General features: G+C 39.9%; 1 protein-coding gene across 4 annotated transcripts in view; it reads left to right on the forward strand.

Moving 5' to 3' along the window:
* Positions 1-259: 259 nt before the first annotated feature.
* The window catches only part of LOC139408672 (retinoic acid receptor RXR-alpha-A), a 158492-nt gene continuing 133830 nt past the window's right edge, over positions 260-24921 (forward strand). For all 4 annotated transcript variants that reach the window (XM_071152856.1, XM_071152858.1, XM_071152859.1 and 1 more), the window contains exon 1: positions 260-420. In XM_071152856.1, coding sequence (XP_071008957.1) covers positions 393-420 — 28 coding nt within the window. In that variant the 5' untranslated portion in view covers positions 260-392. The remainder of the gene's footprint in view (positions 421-24921) is intronic.

Raw genomic sequence — 24921 nt, forward strand, 5'->3', positions numbered from 1 at the left:
ACAGCTATATGAGGACACTTTAACAAATGTTCAGACGTTGGCGTCGAAAGTAAAAGTCCTACAAGGGTTAATAATAAACTCCCCCTTTCTCGTGTGTCGTTGCGGTTTTCTTGCGTTGGTGGGAGTCCCCCTTGCGAGGGTCCCTTTTGCAGTGCGGATCCAGTAGTTGGAGTTCTAACTAAAAAGAGAGGAGCGCAAGGAGTGAGCGCAGCTGAGTGAGCAAACAGAAGTAGAAACATTAGGTGAATTTTGACACTAACGAACGTCGTTTTTGAAAGACTGTCACTTTTACTGCCCTGGATCCATCTTTCCAGCCTTGTAGAATAACGCCCTTGTTTCCCGCCTGAAAACTCACACGGTCGTGTCAGCTGGCATGAGCTAACCCACCAGACATGGAAACCAAACCTTTCTTGTCATTGGGTAAGTTTTTGCTCTTCGAATTTTTTGTTATCTCAAGATTTGAGTTTATAATGTTAGTTATAACGTTCAGACTCACGCAGCGTAGCGTTTACGAGTGATAGTCTCGTTTATGCACTGTATTTTGAAGCTTCAGAAATGAGTAATTACAGTCAGGTAAAATAAAAGTCATGTTTAGTCTACGTTGTGCACAATATATGGAAAGACAGACTTCTTGTTTGGAAGTTTTCAAGAAATGTTTCACGGCATGTTTCACAAAAAACTTGAGTCGCGTCAGGCTTGTCAAATACTACAATTCACTCTCGTGTGCCGCTGCTATCTGTCCTGATGACATCCGCATGATTAGGGTGACATCTCATTCAGGAAAATCATACTCTCTCTTTCAATAGAGTTCATATCTGAATATTCTGCTAAATATTGTCCATTTGATTCGATTTTTTTTTAACGAGATAGGCTACTATCTAAAAAACCTACTCGAGCATTAATTTTACATATAGCCAACTGTCCCAGGGAGACAAACCTGGCTAAATTACGCTACATTGCGTATGCACTTGGGGACATAGTATATTAAATACTTAAAAACATAAAGTGCAGTTTTATAGCTAATCTCATGCTATTTTACAAATTTTGCCATGTGGCTGAGAGAAAATGTTGCTGTTTAAAGCTCAGGAATTATTGAAAGATGGGCAAAATTTGAAATATATGTTTTGATAGACCAAAGTATGAGCTATCACACCATGTAACGGAACAACCTATTTTATACAATGCAAATAACTGGATTCATGTCAACTCCATCAGACACCATCAAAGGCATGTATACTGAACCAGAATATAAACACAACATGTAAAAGAGCTGGTCCCATTTTTCATGAGCTGAAATAAAAGATCCCAGACATTTTTCATACGCATAAAAAGCATATTTCTCTCCAATTTTGTGCACAAATTTGTTTACATTGTGTTTATTGAGCATTTCTCCTTTGCAAAGAAAAAACATCTACCTGACAGGTGTGGCATATCAAGGAGCAGATTAAACAGCATGATCATTACACAGGTGCAACTTGTGCTGGGTACAATAATAAAATGTACAGTTTTGTCACATAACACAATGCCATAGATGTCTTAAGTTTTAAGGGAGCGTGCAATTGGCATGCTGACAGCAGGAATGCCCACCAGAGCTGTTGCCAGAGAATGTAATGTTCATTTCTCTACCGCCTCCAACGTCGTTTTAGAGAATTTGGACATACGTCTAACCAGCCTCACTTCCGCAGACCACGTGTAACCATGCCAGCCCAGGACCTTCACATCTGGCTTCTTCACCTGTGGGATCCTCTGAGACCAGCCACCCGGACAGCTGATGAACCTGTGGGTTTGCACAACCAAAGAATTTCTGTACAAATTGTCAGAAACCATCTCAGGAAAGCTACTCTGCTTGCTTGTTGTCCTCACCATGGTCTAGACCTGACTGCAGTTTGGCGTCATAACCAATTTCAGTGGGCAAATGCTCATCTTCGATGGCCAATAGCACGATGGAGAAGTGTGCTCTTCACTGATAATTCCCAGTTTCAACTGTACTGGGTAGATGGCAGACAGCGTGTATGACGTCGCGTGGGCGAGCGGTTTGCTGATGTCAACGTTGTGAACCAAGTGCCGCTTGGTGGCGGTGGGCATAAGCTTCGGACAACGAACACAATTTGAACACACAGAGATACCGTGACGAGATCCTGAGGCCCATTGTCGTGCCGTTTATCTGCCGCCATCACCTCATGTTTCAGCATGATAATGCATGGCCCCATTTTTCAAGAATCTGTACACAATTCCTGGAAGGTGAAAATGTCCCAGTTCTTCCATGGCCTGCATACTCACCAGGCGTCACCCATTGAGCATGTTTGGGATGCTCTGGACGTGTATGTGTTCCAGTTCCTGCCAATATCCAGCAACTTTGCACAGCCTTTGAAGAGGAGTGGGACAGCATTCCACAGGCCACAATCAACAGCCTAATCAACTTTATGTGAAGGAGATGTGTCACACTGCATGAGGCAAGTGGTGGTCACACCAGCTCCTGACTTTTTTAAAGGGTATCTGTTACCAACAGATGCATATCTTTATTCAGTGTCATGTGAAATCCATAGATTAGGAATTCATGGATTTCAATTGACTGATTTCAATGTTGTGTTTATATTTTTGTTCAGTATAATTGTTTAAATGATTGTCCAACAAGTGTTTAAAAGCCTTGATTGTTTAATTCTAACATTATTTTATTCAAATATGTAATACAAATCTCCAAACTTCTTTTTGTTTTGTGTTATAGCACTATATAATGCCCCAGGGCTAATTTATTTAGCATTTTGGCATGTTTTTCTTGATATATTACAAATATTACATATTACACATATTACACACATTACAAATTACACATATATTACACATCATTTATATTAATCACAGAAGACTGAAATATAACAAAATCGTTTGACATAGAAACACCAGATTTCCGTGTGGGTTTTTGAAATAATGTTCATTAGTTATGAAATGATGACAAATATTAGTAACATTCCAAACATGAGGCCACTACATGCATGATTTGGTTATTTGACTGCAGGAAAGAGTTAGACTAGTCACTGACGGAGTTGACAACAGATACAGACATATTTACAAATAAAAGTCCAATACAAACATTTGTAAAATATGGAAAATGATTCACTTGAAAATCCCCAATAAAAACATAACTTTACTGACCATGAGCGGTCTTGTTTCACTACATATAATGTGGACATGAATATAGGGTCCTTATGGTGACGCTGATCATGCTCATTCCTGATTCATTTAGGATATTAGATCAATCGGAGTTCACCAAATCTCTGGACACATCTTTTAGGAATCACACACACACACACACACACACACACACACACACACACACACACACACACACACACACACACACACACAGTCCTCTAACATATTATGGTTGTGGCTCATAGTTTTTTCATCTTAGATCACATTTGGAGATAAGGCTTGGGAGGATAAATAATGAATCAATAACCACGTTAAATAACATCTCTTATAAATACGTCACAGATAATGAGTATAGATGTTCTTAAGCAACCCTCTCACAAACCCAGGTCCTGCGTACTCTGTATGACAGTCATACAACATCTGAAAAGAGCTGAAACAGTGAAGGGGATAGAGGGGTGAGCACTAAAAGCGGTCAGAGTAATCTCTGGGGCGGCAGGTGAAAAATCTGTCTGTGCACATGAGCAAGGCACTTAACCCTAATTGCTCATGTAAGTCGTTCTGGAGCGTTTGGTAAATTACGTTAATGTAAAATGTTTCTCAACTAAAATGAGCAACATTAAACAAAATCTGACCACACGTCACCAGAGATGAAGGACTTACAGTCTCTTTGGATACGATTTGTGTGGACTTTCGTTAGAGTCTTTGCCGCTGGTCCACTGGCTTGAGCTGACGAACGTTTGATACAAATATTAGTATCAAGATTCAGGAAAATGATCACGCATCAAAGCTTTTACTACTTGTACCACACAGAGGACTTGGTCTCAAATGTCGGTAGCACCTGGATGTCTGCCCTCTTGAATCCAAAGATCTGTCCTGGGAGGGGCATCGCTTGGACATCAGCGAAGTTGACGTAGTGGACGATTCTCTGAATATCCTTGTAGGACAGCACCCGTTTGCTGGCAAGACGACTGCCACGCCTCTTCTTCCTGGGAGCCATACCATGTTCCTTGTAGAACTTTCACTGCAGTCAGTTTTCTTTGTAGAAATACTCAAATCTGAAAATAAATTAGCTCTTGTATTTCTATTCATGATGCAGCCTACTACTCATACTTTCTTTAAAAAACTCATGAACTTTGTCATGCTGTCGCAGCCCCAATAACAACATAAAACATCAAGTTGTATTACTCTAAAGAAAACTTACCCGTGTAGAAACTTGAATGTTTCTCTGTAGATTTTCTGACTATCAAGGAAATAATGTCCTCTGATGTTTTGTTTCTTTTTGTTTGCGGTTAATGGAACCAGCCAACTTGCCAGTGAGCACTAGATGTTATTCATCTGAAAACAAGACAAATAACAATATATAATTCTTTAACATTCAGTCATCTTCATAATATATTCTAGCCAATACATGTTCAAGTAATATCAACAACAATAACACAGACAAACTAAACATAACCTGCACTCATTGAAATGCATGGGTTAACCCCCCCCCCCCCCCCCCCCCACACACACACACACACACACACACACACACACACACACAGGTCCAATAAATTAGCTAGCTTGGTTGCATGGGCTACACATCCCCCTCTTCTCTCCCTCTTTCTCCCATGCCACACGTTAACTCACTCATACACACACAGATACTTGGCTTTAATACACAAACTAGCTAGCTAGTCAGTCTACTTGTGCCTCATCACACTCAAACACTGACAGATAGACAGACGCAGAAACACACACACATTACACACTCACAGCCAACTAAACTTGACTAATAGTTTAATGGCAAGCACTTACCATTGGCAGTGGTGTAAAGTACTTAAGTAAAAATACTGTACGTACTACTTAAGTTGTTTTTTGGGATATCTGTACTTTACTTTACAATTCATGTGCTTATCAAGAGAACATCCCTTGTCATCCCTACTGCCTCTGATCTGGTGGACTCAGTAAACACTCATGCTTCTTTTGTAAATGATGTCTGAGTGTTGGAGTGTTCCCTCATTTACTGTTGATACTTAAGTATATTTAAAACCAAATACTTTTTGACTTTTACTCAAGTAGTGTTTTACTGGGTGAAATACTTTTACATTTTTTATGAAGGTATCTTTACTTTTACACAAGTACGACAATTGGGTACTTTTTCCACCACTGACCATTGGTGAGTTAATTAATCTGGTCACGTCTCTTGACCATCTCCTCGGGGGTAAAAAGCAAATATCTGGGGTTCCCATCGTTGGACTTGCAAGTGCACCTGAACAAGCAAGCCGTTTCAATGTCTTGCTCAGCATCACTGACATATTCTCCCTCGACCGACTGAAACACCGTAACTAACAGATCCACCATTAACGAGTGGTCTTCCTTCGGTTGCCTTCAGGGCTCGGCCTCGACTTTGGTGAGCTCGTCTGAGTCGTTGTCTGTGCTGCCTGCGGAGTCACTGATGGTGACGCTCTCTGGCTCAGCGTCAAAAAGTAGTCACCAATAAGTTGATGCCACTTATTGGGAAAATAGGAAAATCCTCAGATTGAATAGCCTATTGTAGCTTGATTCAAATGATATAGTTAGCTACCTAGCTAGTTTGTACTGTAATTAATTCATGATTTAATAGTGCAAATAAGATAGTGCTGCGAAAACCTGATGATGTGATGTGTTACAAGCAAGCTTCCACCGAACCGATGTGAAAGTGCTCTGTTGCTATGTTTCATCCAACGTTTACAAGTTAAAAAATTATATTTATTCTCTGGAATTGGCAATAATACATACAGATTATGAAAGCAAAACAAATATTTTCTTTAAAAAATTAAAATAATGAAGCAATTAAGTAATGATTCTAAATGTAGTTGTATTGCCCCTAGACTTTTTCCACATTTTGTTGTGTTACAGCCTGAATTTAAAATGGATTCAATTGTTATGTCACTAAATGCACTAAAGTAATACATCAAGAAGTGTGGCAAAGCAATTAAAGTGTTATATTTGGGACAAATCCAATACAACACATTACTGAGTACCACTTTCCATATTTTCAAGCATATTGGTGGCTGCATCATGTTATGGTTATGTTTGTAATCGTTAGACTGGGGAGTTTTTCAGGATAAAAAATAAATAGAATGGAGCTATTTTTGCACAGGCAAAATCATAGAGGAAAACCTGGTTCAGTCCGCTTTCCACAAGGCACTGGGAGATGAATTCACCTTTCAGCATGACAATAACCTAAAACAGCTCAAATCTACACTGGATTTGCTTACCAAGAAGACAATGAATGTTCCTGAATGGCCGAGTTACAGTGTTGACTTAAACTACTACTACTTGAAAATCTAATTTAACAGAGCTTGAAGAATTTGAATAGAATAATGGTCAAATGTTGCACAATCCATGTGTGGAAAGCTCTTAGAGACTTACGCAGAAAGCATCACAGCTGTAATCACTGCCAAAGGTGCTTCTACAAAGTATTGATTCAGGGGTGTGAATACTTTTGTAAATGAGATATTTCTGTATGTCATTTACAAAAAATGTGCAATAATGGCTAAAAACATGTTTTCACTTTGTCATTATGGGGTATGTGGTGATGGGTGATAAATACATTCTGAATTTAGGCTGTAACACAACAAAATGTGGAAAACTGTAAGTGAAGGGGTATGAATACTTTCTGAAGGCAGTGTACTGTATATTGAAATAGTGTTGTCACGATACCAGCATTTTTACTTTGATACCGATACCAAGTTTAGTATCCTGATACTTGATACCGAAATGATACTCAGTACCAAAATGATACTCGATTTTGAAACGTAACCATGGCAAAAGTCACAGAATAACCACTGGGTTTTATTACTTTAAACAATTGATTACTGGGAGAACAACTAAATATCAAATATAATGTATTCTATTCTATATTACATTTCTTTCAAAAATAAAACACCATATTAAATAACAGAATATCTCAAATTGTCTTTATGCCAAACCATATCTGAGTCTCGGAGCATACAAAATGATTTTACAGTTACATCTAAACTGTTATACATGTAATGTCATTCATATCAAGGTTCATTTGCTTATCTATGTCTATAATATTGGATCTAATGACATTCATTAGACCTCTAATTCATTATTCATTACAGCAAAATAATTGACTGTATTAAATTAATAGTTTAGTTCCAAAACGGCATAAAAATTACACTTTGAAGCTCATTTCTGAAGCTTCTATATTGCAATAGTCTACATACTATAGAAATACAATGGATTTTACACAGCATACTATTATTCCCAGAGTGCATTTCAACTTCCATGGTGCAATGCTCCGCCCCAGAGCTGAGCTGTCACTAGTTATCACAGCCACAAAGTCAAAATGGCTACAAGTAAAAATGTATAAGTAATAGCTTTTTGGTCTTCATTTAAGGTTATGGTTAGGCATAAGGTTTAAAGTGTGGTTAAGGTTAAGGTTAAGGTAAGGTTTAAAATCAGATTTAAAGAAAAGTATTTGTAGAAATGTGACATACACCTGTATTCGGTCCTATGTAGTAAAATTTGAAATTGTGTTTTTTACATTGGATAAAAGTAGAGACATTGCATATCATAAACTGCAGTTGAGGAACAATGGGAAAGTAATTCTGCTTTGAAAGTTGATAAACGTGTAACTCCACTTTTGAGAAAATGTCCCTTCAATGCTTTGTTACACCTACTGGAGAGCTCTACTTTGTCTAAACCCATTGAGCATCGTAAACACCCTCTTAAGCCTTAGCCCCACCCATCTCTTTAATAAGGATTCAAATGTGAGGCCATGTGCTAAAAAGAGTGAGTTGTGTAGTAAACAACCAAGGTTTTCAAGACTAAAAGTGGTGAAAGTAGTAGTCTAAAATAAGGAAAAACTCCAGGTAAAAATACACTTTATCTAGTCCTTGGCCTATATCCTAATCTGACTTTGGTGCAGGTCATATTGTTGTTCACATTACCGTCTCTGGTAAACACACACTATGTCAAATAAAATCTACGTTTATTTGCCACATGCACCGGATACAGAAGGTGTACAGAAAGTGTCCAGATAAAAATATTTCATCAATATTTTATGAATATTAGATGACGGTTACCCAGACACACTTGTCTAAATTAATGGGTCATGTGAAAGAAATGCAATAACAGCCCCCCAGCCACATCTAGCTAAGTGGATGGGTCACTATAGTCTAGACATGTACACATGTTCATGAAATACAATAGATGGCCGCGTAATCACCCCCAGACACATCTGGTTAACTTGATGGGTCATGTAATCATCTGGCTAAGTGGAATCTTTGGTTAGCTAGCTAAATTAATAATAATAATCCCAACTCATACTACTACCAATACAAACATTGCCATAGCTGTAGTATAGATCTGCAGGTAGCTGAAGCAAACCAACTAGGTTCAACACTAGCTAGCTAAACTTAGGCTATAACTAGAAATGTAAATGGGTTTCTGATTCGAATAATATTACTCCACAGATCATACCAGCAAGCTAATGTTTGCGACCTTAATTTACAATGAAAACGACTTTCTGACAAAATTTGAAACTTATAATATCTGAAAATGTTGCTAGGCTGTTACCCGTATATTGTACATAGATGAACGCTTCATGGCAGACTGGAACCATTTAACTCTGTTTTGTTTGTAGCTACCTTTTTTGGCCAGCGTTATATCAAGTCACTCCGGTTCACACTGACCATGGCATGTGCAGAAAGTTTCCTGTCACAACTTTTTCAACTGTGGATGTGGTAACTATTTACGACACCAGGGCTGCTGGCAAAAGTGAAGTAGTCTAAATGTATTGCTGTCATAGCTAAGTTATAAGTGCATTTCTTTTAGGTTGTAATCATATTATAATGCTTACATGAATGTCGCTCAAAAATGATTTGAATTTAGTTGTTAATAGAATAACGTTACAATGAAAATCTCACATGTAAAATAGTTTTTATGTCATTTTGGAACTAAAACTCCCCTGCAATGCTTTGCAACACCTTTTGCATAGTTGTTTCGGCAGACTGGCCTTCATCATCTGCTCTGTAAGCAAAGTATTCCCATAGTTGTTTTGGCGGGCTGGCCTTCATCATCTGCTCTGTAAGCAAAGTATTCCCATAGTTGTTTCGGCGGGCTGGCCTTCATCATCTACTCTGTAAGCAAAGTATTCCCATAGTTGTTTCGGCGGGCTGGCCTTCATCATCTGCTCTGTAAGCAAAGTATTCCCATAGTTGTTTCGGCGGGCTGGCCTTCATCATCTGCTCTGTAAGCAAAGTATTCCCATAGTTGTTTCGGCGGGCTGGCCTTCATCATCTGCTCTGTAAGCAAAGTATTCCCATAGTTGTTTCGGCGGGCTGGCCTTCATCATCTGCTCTGTAAGCAAAGTATTCCCATAGTTGTTTCGGCGGGCTGGCCTTCATCATCTGCTCTGTAAGCAAAGTATTCCCATAGTTGTTTTGGCGGGCTGGCCTTCATCATCTGCTCTGTAAGCAAAGTATTCCCATAGTTGTTTCGGCGGGCTGGCCTTCATCATCTGCTCTGTAAGCAAAGTATTCCCATAGTTGTTTCGGCGGTCTGGCCTTCATCATCTGCTCTGTAAGCAAAGTATTCCCATAGTTGTTTCGGCGGGTTGGCCTTCATCATCTGCTCTGTAAGCAAAGTATTCCCATAGTTGTTTCGGCGGGCTGGCCTTCATCATCTGCTCTGTAAGCAAAGTATTCCCATAGTTGTTTCGGCTGGCTGGCCTTCATCATCTGCTCTGTAAGCAAAGTATTCCCATAGTTTTTTCGGCGGGCTGGCCTTCATCATCTGCTCTGTAAGCAAAGTATTCCCATAGTTGTTTCGGCGGGCTGGCCTTCATCATCTGCTCTGTAAGCAAAGTATTCCCATAGTTGTTTCGGCGGGCTGGCCTTCATCATCTGCTCTGTAAGCAAAGTATTCCCATAGTTGTTTCGGCGGGCTGGCCTTCATCATCTGCTCTGTAAGCAAAGTATTCCCATAGTTGTTTCGGCGGGCTGGCCTTCATCATCTGCTCTGTAAGCAAAGTATTCCCATAGTTGTTTCGGCGGGCTGGCCTTCATCATCTGCTCTGTAAGCAAAGTATTCCCATAGTTGTTTCGGCGGGCTGGCCTTCATCATCTGCTCTGTAAGCAAAGTATTCCCATAGTTGTTTCGGCGGGCTGGCCTTCATCATCTGCTCTGTAAGCAAAGTATTCCCATAGTTGTTTCGGCGGGCTGGCCTTCATCATCTGCTCTGTAAGCAAAGTATTCCCATAGTTCGCTTCTGAAACGGGTTTTGTCAGCAAGTTCCGGGCGTGACGGTTTGATGTTTTCGTTAGAAGAAGCCATGTTGTCAGCATTTTCTCTCCTCTCGCTTGCTTCTCAAAAGTGGCTCGCACTGTGTTTACTGCATGCGCAAGAGCAAGTAGCCTGGCTAGCTTACTACTGCCACCTTGAGAAGATTCAGACAAATAACTAGACAGACTCGATCCTCTCAGTTCGTATATGACGTGAGACACATTTGGCAAAAGTACGAAAGTAACACAAATTCTAGTACTGAACAATTGTTCATGTTCTAGTATTGAAAAAGTACCGAAGTTTCTTTATACCATGCAACACTATATTGAAATGTATACTACATGTTTTTTATTCTAATGAGAATGTCACTATTTCATATTTTTCTCTGATACATTGCAGTTCAGAATTATGTTCATTAAATGTATTGCTTCAGCGCGGGTACCTTTTTTTCATTACACTTAATTATGATGAAAATATTATTATGATGACTATAATTTGAATTATTGTTATTATTATCTGATGGGGTAATTAGCTATATACAGTACAGCCTAGGTCTGTTATCTATTTATCCCAAAATATGGGAAAACAACTTATAACTATAATTTTTTAACATATCATGTGGATCTATAGGCCTAGTTCTTTAAAGTCTTTACACTTACAGACACTCACAGTGTAAATGATTAAAACCCAGCTACTGTATGTCTGGTGAACTGTATAGAGCACAACTTGTCCCCTGTAGGAGAGACATAGCCCGAAGCTGTAGGCAGCCGTGTTATTGTGACTGCAGGTCTTTCAGGGGCGCCTCATGTTACAACTTGACACATATCAGCAGCTTGCCCCCCCCCCCCCCCCCCCCCCCCCCCCGCCCACCACTACCAATATGCACAGATGAGAGGCACAGGGACTTCTGGGATATCTCTATCTGATTACACACCTGATCACTGGCACTGTGATCACACTGGCCTTTATGTGGCTTATCAGACATATGGAACATCTCACCATGCCAACTTTCACATAGACATGACAGGTTACTGTTTTATATTTTTTTATTTTCTTATTTAACCTTTTTTTAACTAGGCATTTAACTATTACAAGCCTACTGTAGTTTCCGTGTCTCCGTGTTAGAATCATTGACAGTATGATTTTTTCGAAAATGTTTACAGGCCCAGCATAGCTTGAAGTCTGCATGTGTGTTGTAATAGCAGTGTAATATATGTGTAATAGCAGTGTAATAGAAGTGTAATAGCAGTGTAATAGAAGTGTAATAGCAGTGTAACTGTGTAATAGTGTTTTATTAATCAGAATCTTTCTATCCCTCTTTAGTACAGCTGAGGTTCTAATCATTCCACACTGTTTCAACATGCTGTATCAGCATGCCATTTGTCGTCAGTTCTTGATTTGTCGGTCCGTAACTCTGGATTTAAATCCCTGCTAATGCTCTGATTGTTAATTGTCCACTTCAAGGACACCACTAACTCTGATAAGCCCTTGAATGTATTGAGTAGTTGCTCGCTCTGTGTAATTATCTAGAGTTGTGTTGCATTAGGATTCAAAACATGCCACTGTTTGAAATACCAGTTAGAGCATTTTACAGTTATGGATTGATTGTTGGCTGTGGTGATGACATGCTGCTTTTGGCACGGCATGTTCTATATGCTGCTAACTAGCCACTGGAGCCTGTTTTTTCTGTTTTTCTCCCGCTTCACTTACAGCTGTAAATATTGGAGCAGTGACATTGAAAACAGACGGAGTGTCAATTTAGTCAGAGGAATTTGAGTGTGGCCATCACAATAAGCCAAGAAACCATGTATTAAAAAGGATAGTGTTCTTCGCCAGCTCGGATGGATTTTGCGAGAATGGGGTGTATTATTAAACAGAGGAAATGACGTGGTCGTAAGTGGCCTGGTTGTCTTCTCCATAGGGGAAGAGAGCAGATCTAGTAATACCTGAGATGTACTGCAACTGTGTTATCTATGGCTAGAGACAACTAAGGATAACCGTCCTCATTTAACCAAATGTATCATGTAACATGAGGGTTGCTACACTGTTTCAACATTTTTATGGGTTTTGTTGTTTGGTTGCTTGTGAGATGGCGGCAACAGACATAGCAGCTCTGCTTCTAGCTCCTATGAAACTTTGCAGTATTTTGTTTTTTGTGTGTGTTTTTGACAAGCATTTCGCTACACCCGCAATAACATACTGAATATGTGTATGTGACCAATACAATTTGATTTGATAATGGAACTGACTGAACTTAAATAAGACTGCAGAGAGAGCTGACACAGGTTCAGAAAGTAACATTTCATTAAATAAGTGTTGGTGAAGTATTGCTTTTAGCATGGCAGTGATGGTGATTGTGATGGTGAGACAAATATAGAGGCACTCTAAGGGATAGGCTCACTTTTCCTCTTTCTATTTGGTGGAACCAGATTGGACAGGGACCTTTTGGTGGAAGCCAGAATGGCGTTGGCCTTGGTGTTATACTCAACCCTGACTGCAAACCTAAAGAAAACATAGTAGTTTGCTAAATAAAGTTGAGCTCAACAATGTCTGGTATGGTCATTATTGATGAGCTGGTTTTATAAGTGTGTCCCACCACCTGTTACTGAAGTTGTTTGTTATTCCTAGTACCTCTACAAGTCAAGGGTATACACTTTATTGTTCTTGTGTATGTTTGGGGGGTAGCCTATTTTAGGAATAGAAGGTAACCCCCGCCCCCTCGTCTTCCCACCAGTGAAGTTCATGGTCTTTGATGAGAACGTTGGGGGGGTGCAGGCAGAGGGTGGGAGACTGCAGTCTGCGTTCCTCTCCTGGCAGTAATTCAGGAACAAAGGTAATAATGGGAGTGGGTGTGTCTGGTAGGGGGTGGTTGCGTGGAGGGGGGTGAAGGGGTGGGCTCTGCACCGCCAAAACGCCTTGGACAACTTTGTCTTTCACAGCCGTCCAGTGTTCCTCATGTGATGCTTTTGCTTTCCTTTTGAGAGGGGGCTGCAGCTGTCATTTTTATTGGAAGAGGTTTATAGTGAAAGTTAACGACTTAAAGTGACAGCTCTCTCTTTCTCCCTGACCCTCTCTTCCACACGCCCCCTCAAGCCTCACTACTCCTTCAATTCAAAGAAAATGTTCTCCCTTTCCCTGCCACCCTTCCCCTCCCTCCCTGCCGGCATCAGAACCAAAGGTACAAGACAGAGAAAAAATTGAAACACAATTATGAAATTAAAATGAAAATTCGAGGTTATTTTTCAAACGGGAAGTTAAGTGATTTGGAAGTCTAGACTGCCACTTTTCATAGGATATAGTGTATGTTCTGCTGTGCATTAAGCATTAATGTTCTGCTCTGCTGGCAGTAAAAAAGGAACTGACTCTGGGAGAGAGAAGCTGTGCACCTCCATGCTGATGATCATATGCTGTATCACCCCAGCCCCAGCCTGTTTCTGCTTTCAGAACAATACTCATCACAAACTGGGCTTCAGACAGAGGTTCATGGCAATCGCTCAAACAGTTGTTCATTATTTGTGTTTAAGGTAGTGCGAGAGGTTTATTGATAAGGGCTGCGCTGAACTTTGAACCTTAAACCTTGACCCCTGACCCCTGCGTGCTTTATCATTGGAGAAATTTTGCTTTGGGCATTCAAGCTTTTTTTTTTTGCCATTCAGCTTTTACCATTCTAAGACCATTCCGTTCATGCTGAAATGCTCTACTGTGAATCTATTCCTATAGAGTATTCCTTTTCCTGCACTGCAGGACATGTTCTGGATGCCCACCTGTCTGGCTGATTTGCAGGCTGAGTGAATGTGAGAATGTGTCTGTTCCGTTCTGTGGGACTGAGAGTATTCAGGATGCACACAGCCACTCTTTTGAAGTCTCTGTGGGGATTTGACCAGATCACACTCATAATTCGCACAGAGAGAAAGATCACTCTGCCCTCCTACCCAGAGATCCCACGGCTCTATACTGCGAGGAAGAGAGAGGGGGGGAGTGAGGGGGGGGGGGGGGGGGGGGGAAGTCAGAACACAGTCCACTAGAGTATTATGGTTAAACCTCCATCAAGGACTAGGGAAGAAAAGAGGAGTTGTTGCTGGCCAACTTTACCTAACTGAACATCTCTTGAATTGCGCCCTGAGTTGAATTGTGCCCTGTAAAATAGCTTGTGTAACACTTTCTTTCACAGTGCTTTAATACAGGAAAATTGCTTGGAAGTTTAGTCAGTAATAATGTTGTGATTAAGTCATGAGAACTGGTTTGGTTATCCACAATGGGGCCGATTGAGACTTAGGAATTTAAGCCTTTCCTAAGCACACCTTTCGTATGCACTTTTCAGTATTTGGTAGTCAGACTTACCTTAGTCAGTCACAGGTGTGGCTCCCTTGCATGCTCTGAATAAATGTCATTCAACAGCTGAAAACCCTCAGACTTGCTGGCCAATAGATTTTCTCATGGAGTTTTCATTCAATAGGGTTTTCAGTACATTTATCTGAAGCCATCCCTTTAAATACAGTGTGCCTTTTAGTTCGAATTATGTCAACAGACTCAATAGAATCATTTTACAGATAATTTATCCACAGATCAATGAAATAAAGCCATCTAAATATATGAATATTTGTCTCTGTTTCTGCACCAATTGGTAGATTTAAAAATAGATTATTTAGGTTTCAGAAAGTATTTATGAATCATAAAAAAATGGTTAGGAAAGCATTTACGCACAAAATAAAGAAAACTGGGGATTGATTCATTCTGACAATTGCCACATTCAGTTCTTCAACCCAGGTTAATGTTGGAAGATTAGTGTGCATAGAATTATAATAGGGAGAATAGTCTACAATAGTAGGCTATACCCTCGCCTATTGCCTGCAGGGCCTGCTTCCCTGGGGCCTGCTGATGTGCCCTCCGGGAGACGGTAAAAAGGCTTCTTGTATAACGTTTCAAAATCCAATTGCGGGAAATAAATAGCTTTGGAAGCAACTACTGTTGTTCTCAGTTTTCTGTGGGTATATTTTTTAAATATTGAGCTCAATAGCAAATATTTTCCAACCAAGATATTTGACATGGTTTTAAGACACGAAGCGTGAAATGCACAATTGCGCATCGGTCATTGCGTTTGCATAGGGTAGGAGGCTACAACTGCAAAGTATTTTTTAAGACATAAAATGTACAGTTAGAGTAAGTAAGTCATGACTAATGTGTGGGCTAATATGTTTTGAGTTTTCACTTCCTCATGTGGTGAATTAGCCCCAAAATAAATGAGCCTATGAAATTAGTACACATAAAGATGTAGGCAAATTCATCTCTATTGAACAACAAAATTCCGACAAAGCTCATCAATACCCTATTGTCAAGCCACAATTCATGACAATCACTGGATTAGGTTGCACATCAAAATGTCTTATTGAAAAGCCTACCATCTCAGTAGTCTATTACACAGTCTTAAGCACTGTGAATGTCTTTAGAAGGTGATAAAAAAAATCCCTGTTTTAGGTCAGTTAGGATAACCACTTTATTTTAAGAATGTGAAATGTCAGAATAATAGTAGAGAGAAGTATTTATTTCAGCTTTAATTTCTTTCAACACATTCCCAGTGGGTCAGAAGTTTACATACACTCAATTAGTATTTGGTAGCATTGTCTTTAAATTGTTTAACTTGGGTCAAATGTTTCGGATAGCCTTCCACAAGCTTCTCACAATAAGTTGGGTGAATTTTGGCCCATTCCTCCTGACAGAGCTGGTGTAACAGAGTCAGGTTTGTAGGCCTCCTTGCTCGCACACGCTTTTTCAGTTGTGCCCACACATTTTCTATGGGATTGAGGTCAGGGCTTTGTGATGGCCACTCCAATACCTTGACTTTGTTGTCCTTAAGTCATTTTGTCACAACTTTGGAAGTATGCTTGGGGTCATTGTCCATTTTGAAGACCCATTTGCGACCAAGCTATAACTTCCTGACTGATGTCTTTAAAAAAAAAAAAGTTTTTTTATTGAATATCCGAAACATACAATATACTCGCAGTGAAGCCGTTTAACAACAAGGGCACGTTGACAAATCTACCACCAGGCCAAAACGTGAAATCGAACCCTCCATGATCCCCCCACAGTTCTCCAATAGCTGTCCCTCAACCATTCGAGACCCCTCCCACAGTCCCCCCAGGAAGAAAAATAGGAAAGAAGAAAAATAAAAAATACAATTAATACCATTCCCCACCCCCAAGAACCCCCCAATGCACCAACAACCAAGAGAATGAACTAAAGAGAAAAAAGGAAACGACAGAAGAAAACAGCAAACAACAATGCAAAAAATATATACAAAAATAATACATTTAAAACAAAGGACATCAAGGACAACTGAAATCGTAACAGCAATGCCAACTCTATATGTTTGTGTGCATGTCTGGCACTATTACATGTATGTTTGTGTTCTTTTATGTGTTTATTTGAATGAGAGTGTGGGTATATGCATGTGTACAAACACCTGCATGGCATCACCCTCAGGCAAACCGGCATTAGTTGTAAAAACACTGCCCCTCAGTGTCATTCAAATTTACTTTTTGTTATGTTTTATTTTGATTGGACTTTTTGACTTATATCTTTGACCATCATTCTATCTCCCACACAGCAACTCCACTCCCAGTTGTCTCCAATTCCACATCCCAACCCTTAGCTTCCATCAGCCCATCCCATCTATGTCTGCTGGTCACCCTCAGCCCATCCCATCTGTCTCTGCTGGCCACCCACTTCGGGTTTCTATGCAACACATATCTTTCAACTATGCTGTGATGTTTAACGTACAATTTAAATCTATCTAATCGAATAGAATCCACAGATTGCGAGTTGAAGATAAATACTTTTACTAACATGCTGACCAGACAGGACACGTCTCAAATTAAATTTAGAAATGCATGTTATTCAATTATTGCACCCACACTGCTCGCGTGCGCCAACGAGCGTCTGCGTTGCCAAGGGCTAAAATAGAACTCATTCCTATTTCTGAAGCAGATTGCGCTGCAAGTCCTGCCTCTCCCATCTCCTCGTTGGTTTATAGAAGCAGATACCCACGTGCCATCTCCTCATTGGTAGTCGTGGTAATACAATGAAAGTTTAGATGCGATTACCATACAAGTTAAACGATGAAAAAGCCTGGAAGGAGGAGAGATGACTAGAAACAATTTGGTTGGCCGTTTTATGTGTGGATTAATTGTCGGAGTAGAGGTCTTTGTGCATTTCAGGTACAATAACAGCTCAATGTTTATATCCCAGGACAAATTAGCTAGCAACAGCAAGTTAGCTAAATAGGACAAATTGACGTTAGCTAGCAAGTGCAAGCTAACTAGCTAAATTGCCATACATGTTTAATGCTTTTCAACCTGTCCCCAAATGAATGTCATTGGTTCAGAGTTTGTTTTGATATTTTAACGTGCGTGTCGTGATCGCGTTTGGTGTGGGGGGGGGGGGGCAAAATAAATGTATGCACGATATCGCACGGTGGTGCATGCGCACAGCCGGTTTGGGTTCCGTGTAAGAGTATTAGTTTATTAGTAATTGACTGACCCGGTCTCTCCAGATCTCCTAACAGTACTATTTCTAGGGTCAATTTTCAGCCATTCCTGAACCTGAGACCAGAAACAGGCTACCTGAGGGCAATACCAAAATAAATGGTCTATTGAATCTGTATCCTCACAACAAAATCTGCAGAGCTTCGATGACTTTTTGCCCCAATGACTGATTTCTTGAGATGTTGCTTCAATATATCCACATAATTTTCCTTCCTTATGACGCCATCTATTTTCTGAAGTGCACCAGTCCCTCCTGCAGCAAAGCACCCCTACAAAATGATGCTGCCACCCCAGTGCTTCATGGTTGGGATGGTGTTCTTCGGCTTGCAAGCCTTCCCCTTTTTCCACCAGGCTAGAGGACATTTCTCCAAAACGTATGATCTTAGTCCCCATGTGCAGTTGCAAACCGTAGTCTGGCTTTTTTTATGGCGGTTTTGGCGCAGTGGCTTCTTCTTTGCTGAGCGGCCTTTCAGGTTATGTTGATATAGGACTTGTTTTACTGTGGATATAGATACTTTTGTACCTGTTTTCTCCAGCATCTTTACAAGGTCCTTTGCTGTTGTTCTGGGATTGATTTGCACTTTTCGCACCAAAGTATGTTCATCTCTAGGAGACAGAACGCGTCTCCTTCCTAAGCGGTATGACGGCTGCGTGGTCCCAGGATGTTTATACTTGTGTACTCTTGTTTGCACAGATGAACGTGGTACCTTCAGGTGTTTGGAAATTGCTCCCAAGGATGAAGCAGACTTGTGGAGGTCTACAATTTATTTTCTGAGGTCTTGGCTGATTTCTTTTGATTGTCCCATGATGTCAAGCAAAGAGGCACTGAGTTTGAAGGTAGGCTTTGAAATAAAAATACAAGTACACCTCCAATTGACTCAAATTATGTCAATTATCCTATCAGAATCTTCTAAAGCCATGACATAATTTTCTGGAATTTTCCAAGCTGTTTAATGGCACAGTCAACTTAGTGTATGTAAACTTCTGACCCACTGGAATTGTGATACAGTGAATTATAAGTGAAATAATCCGTCTGTATACAATTGTTGGAAAAATGAGTCATGCACAAAGTAGATGTCCTTACCGACTTGCCAAAACTATAGTTTGTTAACAAGAAATTTGCAGAGTGGTTAAAAAATGAGTTTTAATGACTACAACCTAAGTGTATGTAAACTTCCGACTTCAACTGTATATATATATATATATTGTGTGACGCTGCGGGAAAACAGTTAGTTGCACCAGTGCCACCAGGGGAACATTTTAGTCTAGGGCCCTGTCAAGGGGGGGGGGGGGGATTTTTAATCTGCTTACTAATGTTTTCTTCTGCCAATTTGGCTGTTGGGAAGAGAATCATGCGATTGGATGTTATGCATAAAAATGCACATGGAAGTCAGTGATTTATTTTTACTATAGGTTAATGAGGTAATACAAATGTGATGTGACTAAAATGAAAGGGAATTGTTTTCATCATTTTGACAATAACTAGACTAAACCATTATTCAAGTGACAAAAATGTGACTCAGACTTAATAATATTTTAGTCAAAATGACCAAGACTAGACTAAATCAAAAAATGTCTGCCAAAATGAACACAGATACACAGAGAGCAAAGTTAATAAAAATGGAATTACGTTCCATTTACCCACGTTTAACTCGGGTTGGAATTCCCCCAATAGAAATGGCTGTAGAATTCAGATTTCTTATGATCCTTCATGATCTGATATCTTCATACTGTACTTCTGTCTTAAAAATGTATACATTATTTCACATTTAATGAGCTTCAAGTACACTGATCAAAAACACAACTGATGATTTCTCCCATTTAAACCATTTAATTATAGGCAGTTTAAAACAAGTATTTGTATATGTTATTCCAACACTTGTGATACAGCACTGTTATACTGTGGTTAAAATGCAAATCAAGGTTTTTGAGTGTTTATCTACAGTGTAAATCTGGTCAAGCTACAGTATTACGAGTCGATCTGTGATGGAGCGTTTGAAGTCTTTGCTCTCCTTCAGAGAATGAACAAGAATGAAATTGTACATTTCACACCGCTGTGAGGTGGCCTAGGTGCCCCCCCCCCACACACACACACGCACACGCACACGCACACACACACACACAGGAAGAGACATAAATAGAGTTTTATGGTATTTCTATGAGGCGTTTCTTAGACATAGAGGTGTTGGGACTTCCCCCACCTCCAGTCTGCAGCCGCGCTACTACGTCTCTCACCTCAACAGGCGCCAGCCAATGAGTTGGGTGATGATCAGTGTGCTGCACGCCGGAAGCCCACAGTAGCAGCTCAGTCTTTAAAACACACTGCACAGGTTACAGGAAGGTGCCATGATGTTCACCCCCAGCCAAGAATCAGATAGGTGGAAAGAAGTGGCAGATTGGTTTAGCAGCAGTGGTGTAAAGTACTTAAGTAGTACTTTAAAGTATTTTTACTTAAGTCATTTTCTGGGGTATCTGTACTTTATTTTACTATATATATTTTTGACTACTTTTACTCCATTATATTCCTAATGAAAATAATGCTTTCTTTTACTCCATACATTTTCCCAGACACCCAAAAGTACTCGTTACATTTTGAATGCTTAGCCGGACAGGAAAATTGTCCAATTCACGCCCCTATCAAGACAACATCCCTGGTCGTCCCTACTGCCTCTGATCTGGCGGACTCACTAAACACACATGCTTCGTTTGTAAATGATATCTGAGTGTTGAAGTGTACGACTGGCTATCCGAAATTAATAAAAAAAACAGGAAAATGCTGTCGCCTGGTTTGCTTAATAAAATTAATTTGAAATTATTTCTACTATTACTTTTAATTTCGATACTTATTTAAAACCAAATACTTTTAGACGTTTACTCAAGTAGTATTTTACTGGGTGACTTTCACTTTTTCTTGAGTCATTTTCTATTAAGGTATCTTAACTTTTACTCCAGTATGACATTTGGGTACTTTTTCCACCACTGTTTAGCAGTGTAGGGGCACAGTGCATGGGCAGACACAAAATTCTATTTACAGTTTTTCTCAATTGCTAAAACACTAAAACCCATTGGCTGAACAAAGTTCTCAGTTGCCTGGACTCATTTAGCTAATTATGCAGTCTGTTGTCAATACCTTAAACCATTTCACATGGTAAAACACAATTTGCAGATCTCACTTAGACTTTTCAGCAAAACTCTAAACACATTCTCATTCTCAAAACATATTCTGCACTCTAATGCACATGTCATCCATACTGATAAACACAAGTGGCAACAATCAAATACAAATAGAGAAGACATGTCATTGATTGAACACAACCACTCAAAATTGATTTAACCTGTTTCAAATGATGCGACACAACCAATATAAGCCAGTTCAGAGAGCAAACAGGTTGTTGAAGGTGGGAAGGAGAAAGTCTGAGAATGGATACTGTAGTACAGTGCATTGTAGGCTGTATACTGTACAATGGACTAATTGTATGGCCCTGAACATTGTGCTTTCCATTTATTAACAGTACTGACTGCTCAATAGATGTTGACTGGTTGCAGGTTCATATCAACAAAGAACAAGAATTACAGTATCACAGAGACAAAGGACAAGTGAGATGCAGGGTACAGTACTGTAAAAATAGGGGTACAAGGAGGCGGAAGAACAGAAAACAAAATTGCAAAGAGCAAAGCAGAGTAGTAATTTCTGATCAATTTTGAGCTTCTATGATAAAACATGTTTTCGTTCATCAAAAGACAATGACGGAAAAATATGAATATTTTTTTAGATAAAATGTTTACTTCTCCCTGAGAATTGTATGTTTTGAACAATGTGTTTTCTATTTTTCGGTGTATTGTTTACTGACTGCTTGAGAGTATATATCATTTTGATCACTTTGTTTATGATTTGAGAGCAGTGTTTGATTTTGAACACAGGTACAGTGGGGCAAAAAAGTATTTAGTCAGCCACCAATTGTGCAAGTTCTCCCACTTAAAAAGATGAGAGAGGCCTGTATTTTCATCATAAGTACACTTCAACTATGACAGACAAAATGAGAAGAAAAAAAATCCAGAAAATCACATTGTAGGATTTTTAATGAATTTATTTGCAAATTATGGTGGAAAATAAGTATTTGGTCACCTACAAACAAGCAAGATTTCTGGCTCTCACAGACCTGTAACTTCTTCTTTAAGAGGCTCCTCTGTCCTCCACTCGTTACCTGTATTAATGGCACCTGTTTGAACTTGTTATCATTATAAAAGACACCTGTCCACAACCTCAAACAGTCACACTCCAAACTCCACTATGGCCAAGACCAAAGAGCTGTCAAAGAACACCAGAAACAAAATTGTAGACCGGCACCAGGCTGGGAAGACTGAACCTGCAATAGGTAAGCAGCTTGGTTTGAAGAAATCAACTGTGGGAGCAATTATTAGGAAATGGAAGACATACAAGACCACTGATAATCTCCCTCGATCTGGGGCTCCATGCAAGATCTCACCCCGTGGGGTCAAAATGATCACAAGAACGGTGAGCAAAAATCCCAGAACCACACGGGGGGACCTAGTGAATGACCTGCAGAGAGCTGGGACTAAAGTAACAAAGCCTACCATCAGTAACACACTACGCCGCCAGGGACTCAAATCCTGCAGTGCCAGACGTGTCCCCCTGCATAAAGCCAGTACATATCCAGGCTCGTCTGAAGTTTGCTAGAGAGCATTTGGATGATCCAGAAGAAGATTGGGAGAATGTCATATGGTCAGATGAAACCAAAATATAACGTTTTGGTAAAAACTCAACTCGTCGTGTTTGGAGGACAAAGAATGCTGAGTTGCATCCAAAGAACACCATACCTACTGTGAAGCATGGGCATGGAAACATCATGCTTTGGGGCTGTTTTTCTGCAAAGGGACCAGGACGACTGATCCGTGTAAAGGAAAGAATAGGGCCATGTATCGTGAGATTTTGAGTGAAAAAGTGAAAACCTCCTTCCATCAGCAAGGGCATTGAAGATGAAACGTGGCTGGGTCTTTCAGCATGACAATGATCCCAAAACACACCGCCCGGGCAACGAAGGAGTGGCTTCGTAAGAAGCATTTCAAGGTCCTGGAGTGGCTTAGCCAGTCTCCATATCTCAACCCCATAGAAAATCTTTGGAGGGAGTTGAAAGTCCGTGTTGCCCAGCAACAGCCCCAAAACATCACTGCTCTAGAGGAGATCTGCATGGAGGAATGGGCCAAAATACCAGCAACAGTGTGTGAAAACCTTGTGAAGACTTACAGAACGTTTGACCTCTGTCATTGCCAACAAAGGGTATATAACAAAGTATTGAGATAAACTTTTGTTATTGACCAAATACTTATTTTCCACCATAATTTGCAAATAAATTCATAAAAAATCCTACAATGTGATTTTCTGGATTTTTTTCTTCTCATTTTGTCTGTCATAGTTGAAGTGTACCTATGATGAAAATTACAGGCCTCTCTCATCTTTTTAAGTGGGAGAACTTGCACAATTGGTGGCTGACTAAATACTTTTTTGCCCCATTGTATAACTGTTTTGAGGCGAATGTTTCATTTTGAAAGAGGAGACAGAGGTTATGTAAATAGTGCTTGAAGATGAGGTTTTGTGTTTAAAGTTTTCAGGAAATGGAGCAGAAATTGTGTTTCAGAAATTGTGTTTTAGCAATTGAGAAAAACTGTAACCGCTTTTTAGCCCTGGACATAGCACATCATATGTTATCGATCTGGTGTTTTGTGTTGTATACAAATGTAGAATCTTATTTTGATTACTATTCTGTTGCTGAGAATTCTCCTGCACGACAGGAAATGCAAACTTGTAGTGTATTCGAGGTTTAGAAATGCATCTTAAGTTTGTAATTTCCACTTAATGTCAGACTTGATTTGCTGTATCACATTTTTTATCAAACCCTTCGTATCACATATTTTAGCAACCCCTACAATAATTCACATCATAATTCACATTTCCTATTACTGTGGGATTATTTTATTGCTGTAGCATATTGGCTCAAATATGATAAGATCCTACATCTGTGGCTTTGGCATTAAGCAGGGGTCTAGTGCAGCTGTCTTGAGTATTTTAAACATGAATCAATAGGGATATATCTGGATTTAATGCAGAAGGAGGGAAAGAATGAGTTGGGAGGTGAAAAGAGAGTAAACAGTGGAGTGAGTGAATGGACAGTGAAGAGAGAGAAAAGGAAAAATAGGGAAAACATTGTGTATAATGTAGTGGAGAGTGTAGACCGGTGTGTATCTACTAATTCCCAGGATTATGCTGGTGTGCTTAAACCAACCAGTCAGATTAGGGGCCATGATTGTAATTAGGATAAGCAGGATCCATTACAGAAACCACGGAAACAGTCCTAGCAATAGAGACCAGACTACTTCAGTCCTTTTTTTTGTTACCAATCCATCTCACCCCTCCCCTTCAGTGGAAGTGATAGGTGCAGTGCTGCTAGAGCACAGGGCACAGGCATATATGAGAGAGAGAGAGAGAGAGAGAGAGAGAGAGAGAGAGAGAGAGAGAGAGAGAGAGAGAGAGAGAGAGAGAGAGAGAGAGAGAGAGAGAGAGAGAGAGAGAGAGAGAGAGAGAGAGAGAGAGAGAGAGAGAGAGAGAGAGAGAGAGAGAGAGAGAGAGAGAGAGAGAGAGAGAGAGAGAGAGAGAGAGAGAGAGAGAGAGAGAGAGTGAGTGTACGTCCATATTGTGTTGGAGACTAAATGTGTTTGGGTGACATTAAACCTGACTCATAAAGAGCCTTTGGTTATATCAACTCCCCTACACTGTATTTTATTTTGGTGGGAGGAGAATTATGTATTTTTTGGTCATATTTCAGTGAAATATCATGTTTAACAGAAATATTCATGATATTTTATAGGAGCAGTAGCATGTCGTCTTTAATAGATCAAACAAAGCCGTCCCAGGAACACAGTTTGGAATTAA

This window comes from Oncorhynchus clarkii, chromosome 5 (genome assembly GCF_045791955.1).
Source record: "Oncorhynchus clarkii lewisi isolate Uvic-CL-2024 chromosome 5, UVic_Ocla_1.0, whole genome shotgun sequence".
Classification (NCBI taxonomy): Eukaryota; Metazoa; Chordata; class Actinopteri; order Salmoniformes; family Salmonidae; genus Oncorhynchus; species Oncorhynchus clarkii.